General features: G+C 35.3%; 1 protein-coding gene across 1 annotated transcript in view; it reads left to right on the top strand.

Annotated features, from left to right (window-relative positions):
- The first annotated feature begins 226 nt into the window (after nucleotides 1-226).
- COL28A1 (collagen type XXVIII alpha 1 chain) overlaps nucleotides 227-8,743 on the top strand; it is a 65,078-nt gene continuing 56,561 nt past the window's right edge. The window contains exons 1-8 of the mRNA XM_086614899.1: nucleotides 227-347; nucleotides 920-1,479; nucleotides 2,881-2,901; nucleotides 3,524-3,580; nucleotides 4,855-4,908; nucleotides 5,433-5,474; nucleotides 6,034-6,060; nucleotides 7,162-7,206. Coding sequence (XP_086471025.1) covers nucleotides 227-347; nucleotides 920-1,479; nucleotides 2,881-2,901; nucleotides 3,524-3,580; nucleotides 4,855-4,908; nucleotides 5,433-5,474; nucleotides 6,034-6,060; nucleotides 7,162-7,206 — 927 coding nt within the window. The remainder of the gene's footprint in view (nucleotides 348-919; nucleotides 1,480-2,880; nucleotides 2,902-3,523; nucleotides 3,581-4,854; nucleotides 4,909-5,432; nucleotides 5,475-6,033; nucleotides 6,061-7,161; nucleotides 7,207-8,743) is intronic.

Below are 8,743 nucleotides of genomic sequence, written 5' to 3'. Positions count from 1 at the left end.
TGTGAGCTACTGTTGGGATTGTAATGGCTGCTATGCGTGTCACCTACTTAGTGACTTTTATAATTGTTTTTTATATCTTGTCTCTAGAATTGTGCTTCCCACAAATGTGTATTCTGTATGTAAAGTATCTGTATTTATTCATTTGCATCTATTAGTGAAGTATTCACAGGGGTTTTTTTACTTTTAAACAGGAAGGAAAATTGTCTAATTTGGGATCAAAGTCACTATGTGGAAAAAACATTTTTTCTTTTGCTTTATATTTCTGGCTGTGACAACAAACCAGATAGTGCATGGGCAAGACAGAAAGAAAGGAAAGAATCCTTACTCTCTCATACAAAAAGATGAAGGTAAAGCCATTTTCTGAAAATTTCTGGTTGACCATGTTGTATGTCTCTGCATATTTCAGGATAATTAGCTAGTAATTGACAACTTATGTATGCATTTATAAAATGTGATTTATTTTGAGTATCAGACCTGGAAAATGCTGTGGTGACATTTACTTGGTCATGGACTCCAGTTTGGTCTATGATTTTCATTGATATGCATAAATGATAAGGAGCCTAATTTTTAGTTTGAAATTGCATGCAGAAAAATTTGTATAGAAAATCAACTAAAATGCTGAAACAATCCCATCTAAAATGCTAAAACAATCCCATCAAGACCTTACTTTGAAGCTTTTTGTCTGTAGACTGTGTTTAATAATACTGGTATGAATTAAAGTAACTTAAATTTGGTTATTTGACTTCAGTAGAATTTATTGGCATTTACAGTGAAATTTATCCTTAGAATTTTTACTGAGAAGACAGAGTAATCCTTGGGGAAATGATTTGAGGATTGGGATTGTTGCAGAGAATTATCTGATATCTGTTGTGCAGGTGTGCCCATCATTCATAGATTTAACTTTCTATTTCCATTACAGGTGATACATGTCTCGTTGATATAGTCTTTATCTTGGACAGTTCAGAAAGTGCCAAAAATCAATTGTTTAATATGCAGAAGAATTTTGTTCAAAACTTAACTGACATTATTTTCCAGATGAAGCCAGTTAAGTCTCACAAGTATAATGTCAAACTAGCAAGTATGCAGTTCAGCAGCACAGTCAGCATTGATCATCCCTTTACAGCCTGGAAAAATGTGCAGACTTTTAAACAGAAAGTCGAGTCTCTGGGCTTTATTGGCCATGGCACCTACTCCTATTATGCAATTTCCAATGCCACTCAGCTGTTCAAAACTGAAGGTCGCAAGAAAAGTGTGAAAGTGGCTTTTTTGATGACTGATGGTGCAGATCATCCAAACAGCCCTAATGTCCAGAGTATAGCCACAGCAGCTAGGAATCTTGGACTACATTTTTTTACCATGGGACTTTCTAAGACAAAGGTCCAAGAAGAAAAATTGCGTATGATATCTGGTGATTCATCCTTTAAACACGTGTTAAGCCTGGATGATCAGAACCTGATAGTTGATACAGCATTCGAACTGGTAAGTAGTGCTGATGTTAATCTCGTCACTTGTCTATCCATGGCAGATTTCATTTAACTTTGACAGATAAGTCCTGAAGATAGTGCAGAGGTTTGCGGGTGAACCATGGCTAGAGCTGGCCTCAGGTTTGGAAGTTCAGGAAGGTTATGAAGACCACATGGAACATCTGCAAGAGCTGGGCTCCAGCATAGGTAGCAGAGAAGGTCAGTAACTGTGGGCTTAGGAATTAACTTCAAGAAAGTCTGCTGAAGCCAATAAAACTTTTCTAATTGACTTGAGTGGGATCAGGTTTCCAAAGTACTGTAAATCTGTAATTATGAATTAAGGGCACTTAGCTCTGCTCTTTTAGCGCAGCATAAGGCACTCATAATAAAAGGTAGAGAATACTGCTTAATTAATTTCTTAGTTTAGAGTCAACGAAAGTGTTGCTGTGAGAGCAATGTCAGCTGGACTTGACCTTTCTCATTTCTGAGCAATAATGTGCAAAGTGTTGGGGCAGCCTAGGAAGTGTATGAGGTTTAAAATCCTGGAAAATATTTTTGAGTAAGAGAAGACTTTGCAAATAATAAATTAAGACAATTTGGAGGAAAATAATTCTTAGAAGACGCAATAGCTTTAATGATAGTTGATACCTGTAAAACTAAATGATTCTGCTGTGCAGCTAAGCACGTGGCTAGATATCTCACAGAGACAGTAGGTGAAAGGCATTTCTGAAATAATCCATGTTGTTAAAAGTCTGTGTTTTGTACCTGTGAATGTATTTATTTACAAAAGAAAAATTCTTCCCCGAGATCTCACTTAGTGGTACTGTCATGAGGAATGTGTTTGTGGTGCATGTCTCTGCTACATGAACAGTCAGGACAGAGGGAGCTTCCTCCTTCCAGCTGCTCTCCAAGGAGTTGTGTGCCTGGACAATAATAGCTCAGCTGCACTGATCACTGATGGAGGGACAGGGTATTTTCCAGCATACAGAGTGTGTCTTTGAGCATATGATAATACTTCAGAAGGTAACTTGTTTTCATGGGTAAGGCTGATAAAAATCACTGGGTCCTTCCCCTATATAATATGTTAGTAAGACCTTCCATTAGGAAGCCTTTTCATATTCCCCTTGATAGCATTGTTCCTTAATGTTACCTATTTAGCTGTCCCATTACACCTCATTTGTTTTCTAATCATTATTGGTCACATGGAGCAAGCCCCTATTCATACCGGAGAACTGTTTTTCGTACAAGTGGTTCTGCAGACTGGTTCTTACCACTGTGAGGAAGGGATGAAGGATGAATATATTCACATTCTTTACCATTCAGTTGGAAATTCTGTAAACTAGAGAAGAAAAATGGTTAAATTAGTACTCTGTTAAATTAAATCTATATGAAAGTAATATTTTTCTTTTCTTTTCAGGAAGCCTTGCTTCAGAAGCAGGTGGGTTTTTTGAGTCTTGTGTATTTTGATTACTCTTATTCATATTAGATCACTTGATGTCTGCTTCTTCTGTAATGCAGCCATACTCCAGGATTAATAAACCTTCCTTCCCTGACTAAAGTTTCCAACCATGGTTGCTTTTATTTTAACTTTCATCCACTGCTTCCAACCCTTCTGAGAAAGCTATGACTTCTGTTCATTAGAGGTTAGTATCAACAGTAAGACATAAAGAATTCTTCCTACTAGAGTGGAATAGGACAAGTACAACACCTGCAAGTTCATTAGTGGTCTCATTAAAAAACAATATCAATGTCAAAATTGTTCAAAAAATATGTAAGATTTCACAGTACTATATACTATGTATATACTACTTTAAATGTTGGTAGTCATAAATTTTTTTTTATTTTGTTATAAATAAATCAAACAGCTGATTTTGATTGGGTTATACAGAAGCATAATGTTGATTATATAAGAAATATATATATTAGAAGATCATTTATTTCCTGTTATTCCATTTTATGTTCTCTAGTCTGTGGCTGGGCAAAACCAGATTATTTGCTTTAGAAATTTGAAATAATACTTTTGAAAAATGTTCTCCTTAATGTTTCTATTAACCTTTTAGTGTATGCGGAAGACCTGTGAGTGTGAAAAGGGAGTAAAAGGAGACAAAGGTGATTCTGTAAGTATACATTCATTTGAAAAGCCTCCAGAATTTTGATTTTAATCATTGAGATCAATATTTGCATAGTATTTTAGTTGGTTACTATGTCTGTAAAAAGCAACACATGAGCTGTGCATGTACTGCAAAAAAAGTGATGTGTCATAGCATATTATTGTGAAAGGCCACTGTTACAAGAGCTCAGAAAAAAAATCTATCCATAATCACATACTATCTTGTAAATATATTTATATTATTGGGTAATGAAACATTATGGATAAATAGGTACATGATTTTGAAGCCTTTGATTTTGAACTTTTTCGGATCAAGTTATTCTTCAGTCTTGCAACAGGGAAGGAAAGGTCCGTTAGACAAAGCTTTACTTCCACCAGCAGCTTCTATTTGTGTAAGGGGTAAAGGTTCCAAAGATTGAGGCATGTATGAAGAAAGGTCTAAAACTCTGCCTCCAACACTGTCTTTTTTCTTGTGATGCTTCAACACACAACTGTTTCTTGACTCCAGTAAGGAAGAGAGAAGCGGGAGTTCAGACAGTATGTGACTTCTCTGATTCCTTTTATATCATTAATAGACTCCCCAGAGACAACCAAGGTACATACAGAGGTTTTTGCTATTCCCCCTAGATGCTAAGCAACTGGTCAACCATATGTGTAGCAAGTTATGACAGCAGAGCCTATCATCCCATCTCTTGGCTCTGGATAATGTGCATCTGGAACTAAAACCCCTGTTTCCAATTTAAAATTTAAGATCCAAGAATTTTAAGTTATTTTATCCAAAATTATTAGATGTAACCTATTATATATGTATTTTTAATATATGTACAAAGCTTTCTAGTTCTCACTTTTGTGATCCTCCAAACAGGAATAATGGTGTAGTAATTTTTTATTTTGGGGCTGCTGAGTATTGACACTAAGCTATTCTGTGCACAGGGTTTTTTTTTTAAGCAGAGAAGATCAGATAGTGGCGGGTAACTCTGAAAAATGGGGAGGAGGAACTGTATATGTTTTCTGTGACACTTTCCTTGTTAGATTTTCAAATGCTCTGTAGAAAATGTATTTATCGTTGAATATTGATTTAAAAAATCAGATACATTATAATACCTTTTTTTTTTTTTTAGCTAAGTGAAAGCAGTGTCACATGTGCCGTGCCTGAATCAGTGTGGGTTTCTACCTAAGCTTATTCCAAAATTATTTTGGCCTGCCCATGAGATATAGTCTTAGAGAAACTGGAGAATTTTATCCTCACAATGGTAATAATATTTTCCTGCTTTGTTTCAGGGCAGTGCTGGTAACAGAGGGGAAAAAGGTGAGCCAGGACCAAAAGGAAACAAGGTAAAGTGAATTTAAAACAATAAAGCAAATTTCTATCTAGTTTTGTTCAAACCATAGAAGTTAATATAGCAAAGGAAAAGTATGTTAAAATATGATTTGAAAGATTGACTTTTGCTGTGAGAGGTTTATAGTCAGCTGCTTTAGGAGTGAGAGAGAAAAACTGGAAACTAAACTGCTAGCCAATTAACACTGCCTATCATTGCAGTTTTCCTCTGATGGAAGAGGACTCTGAATGTAGCTGAAGGCTCTCTAAGCTCCACAGAGCTTTCTAAAAGTAGACAAATCTCTTGAGCAGAGTGGCTTGCTCTGATGACTAAGATTTCAGTCATCTAACAACAGTAGTTGTGTTTTCTATGTTAATGTTCAGGAATTGTGTGTCCTTGATTGTGGGAGGAAGAAGTGTGGATGTTTGTAAATAGGAAAAGCAACTTCTGCTCCTTAAACACTGTACTTGGTTTTACTGTAATAGTGATAAATAAAAGAGCCATATAAATATTTCAGTTGTATTCCTTTGCTTCCAACAGGGTGATGGTCAAAAAGGAGATAGTGGAGAAAAAGGTGAAGAGGTATGTGACTACTACAGTACTGCCTTGCATTTGATCTTTTCAGATTATCTTCCAGATCTTGATTCACAGCTTAGTTCCACTGCACTGAAAGGAGCCTTTAAAGATATGTGCTTTTATGTTGACTTGCATTAGACTTATCCCAAAATGTCATTACTTAAAACATCTAGATAGTTCTCCAATGGCTTCTGGCATCTGATAGTTCTCAGTCTGAATTCTTGTTGATTCACAGTAGAAAGATTAACACTACTCCATGCACAGGATCAATTCAGTTTAAAAGTCTCATGTAAATAGTAGCATATATCTGCTAAGAGGCTGGCAAATTGAGTGGCATATTTATGGCCAGTGTTATGAGGGAAAAATACACGTGTAAATTTGCAAAGAATTATATGTTAAATTATTCCAGAGAGATATTTTATTGTTGTGAATAGTTAAACTTCTGAAATGTAATTCTTTACTGTTTGGTGGGGGTTTTTTCACTACTTAAATTAGCACTGTGTTACATCTTTGCTTTCTCTTTTATGATTTTCTCCTTTTCTTTTTTTTTTTAATTTTTGAATAGGGAGCTCCTGGCTACAAGGGAGACAAGGTAAGATTTTTATAGAATAGAAGTAGTCTGAACATAAATTGCCACTTACTGACAATGTGAAAGAATGGAAAGAAGAGCCTCTCTCGTCTTTTTGTCATGAGAACTCCTAATGCAATCCCTAGAAGTAAACTCATCATTTATGTAAATGCTTGCAGACTGTCTTGTTGGAATTCAGAAAAAATAAAAGAGAAAATGTAATCTAAATATAAAAAAAAAAAAAAGTCAAAGACCAGAAGTAAACCTGCTGGAAGGAAAAAGAAAGTTGTGGGTTGAATAAGAGGTTAAGTAGAAAGAATGAGAAATTGTTTACTACAAACACAAATAGATGTGGCAATCATTACCACAAAGAAGTTTACTTTTAAGCTGATTAGGAGGTGCAAGGGCTAATGCTTGATCAAAAAAAATCTCAAGATAGGCTCTCCAAGAAGCTAAAAAAATTATACACTTCAATGACTTGCAAGATTCTAGAGCTGAAATTTGCATTGCAAACTGGACCATCATAACCAGAACAGAAACAGAGATAATCGCATTTTGACTTCGCTTGGTTTGGACATTTATCTGCCTACAAGGACTGTTAATAAAAGCAGTGCCTCTCTGAATGTTTGTATTCATTAGAAAACTGCTTCTGTCAGTTTTATGGAAACATTTCATGGAAATGGGAAAAGTAGACTTTTATGTCTGCTTTTCATATGTCTATTCATATGTTAAATCATCAGTGGAACACATTAGTAGTTCTCTTTCTTCATTCCATTTGTACAACGTCACAACTGTTATTCAGGAAAATCTCAGACATCCTAGTAATGAAATCAGAATATAGAGAGGATCTCTGGAGGCAGCACAGCAAGATGGAAAAATACAGATATTAAATGTATTATCTTCTTACAGTGTAGGTTGAAATTTTGTTGGCATTCTCAGAGAGAAAAAGTATCTATCTTGAGTAGAGCATACCATATCTTCTACAGACCATGTCTAATGATGCCACTTTCAGGTCTTCAGAATCTACTAAATCTCTTGTGCTACTGAACTGCTGCACAGTCTTTAATGCATGTGGTGTGATCAAAACATCTTGCTTAGCTGTTAACCTTTTGATTTCTTATATAGGGTGAAAGAGGAGAATGCGGGTCCCCAGGAATAAAAGGGGAAAGAGTAAGTATAATTTTTATTTTAACTGTTTCACATTGAAGATACTAGAAAGGCGTGCAACATATTCATAAACATAACTTGTAAAGATTATTGTAAATTTGGAACATCTTCTAATTCCCTGGTAGTAGAGATACGTACGTAGTAGAAATACGATTCATAGAAACTGAACACACAGTTGACCATATTCTTTTTTTCCATTTTGCAAAAGAAATGTAGTCACTTACCTAAAACAAAAGCTGTTTGTCCTGACCAATGCCAAGTCCTGATTACAAAGGGCTGGGAGCATGTTACAGAGTTCACCAGATTTTTTTCCTTAAAATGTTAATTTTAATTCAAGTGTATAAAGTTGTGCTACAGTAGAAGCAGATTGTTACACAACTTGAAGAACTTTCAGGTCTACCAGCCCATCTGTGCTGATATGCATTCACACTTGTATCTACTCCTGCTTTTAACCTAAAATGCAAAAGTGATACAAATGAATATAGATTTTTACCTGGTTTTTACACTCTGAAAGATGGAAGAATAAAATACTCCTGAGTGACATAATCATATATCTTGAGTTCATGTAAGCAGGTTTGTATGAGTACTACAAACCACTGATTTATAGTCAGAGTTGTTAAGTGCTACCAACTAGGTTGCAATTGATCATTCTATTAAAGCACATTTCTTCAGTTTTAACATCCATATTATGCTTGCCTTTATCAAAGACCAACTTGAAAAGTTTGTGATTCCTGGAAACTGTTATTTGATGATGAACTTCAAGTAGGAATTATGAAATACTCAAAGCAGCAGTATTTGTAGCAAAGAAAACAGGGTGTTATACTATAATACAAATTCAACAACTGAGAATATCTTGTGGGATGCTGGAGTTCAAAATGGCAGCAAGTGAGTCAGAAAAGGCTGAAATATCAATGAAAAAGGAGAAAGTTGCATTTCTGAGGAATAAAGAAAGATCATAACTTCTTTATCCAGGCAATACGGGAGAAATAGCATGAGGTTATGTAAAATGTTTACTAAGATTAAAAAAAAGCTGTTCAGAAGCTGGCAAAGAACATAATCAAATCAGCCAAGAAATCTGGATGTAGAAAACATATGCCAGGGCTGCCAGGAATTGCTTGTTTTGTTTCTGTTGAGGACTTCATTTTGATTTGACATCTGCAGAGGATCAGAGATGATAATGGATTATGGACTTCAAGAACTTAGTGAACCTGAGGATTACAGTCACTTTTAGAATTCCCAGCTTCACATTTACAAATGCAGAAGATAGAGCAAAATATGTGTTTTTTTTTTTTTGTGAGAGTGGTCTATGCTGGACAAAATAATCAGAAACAGAACATACATGGCCAAATGTATGAGAAGTAAATTCAATATTCCAAGGTGGATCTTCAACTGCAGTGATTGATATTGAAGCATAATTGGCAGTAATGTTGTCTGATTTGAAAATGTTGCATTTTTTCCCCCACCACCTTCCAATCTGACTCATCAGGAGTCCAGCAGAGGTTTTGATGCTGTTTCTTCAACTACAGAAGAAAGTCAATCT

The sequence above is a fragment of the Tauraco erythrolophus genome, chromosome 7 (genome assembly GCF_009769465.1).
Source record: "Tauraco erythrolophus isolate bTauEry1 chromosome 7, bTauEry1.pri, whole genome shotgun sequence".
In the NCBI taxonomy this organism is placed as follows: Eukaryota; Metazoa; Chordata; class Aves; order Musophagiformes; family Musophagidae; genus Tauraco; species Tauraco erythrolophus.
Note: the sequence above shows the minus strand (reverse complement) of the source record. Positions and strands in the feature narration are given on the sequence as shown.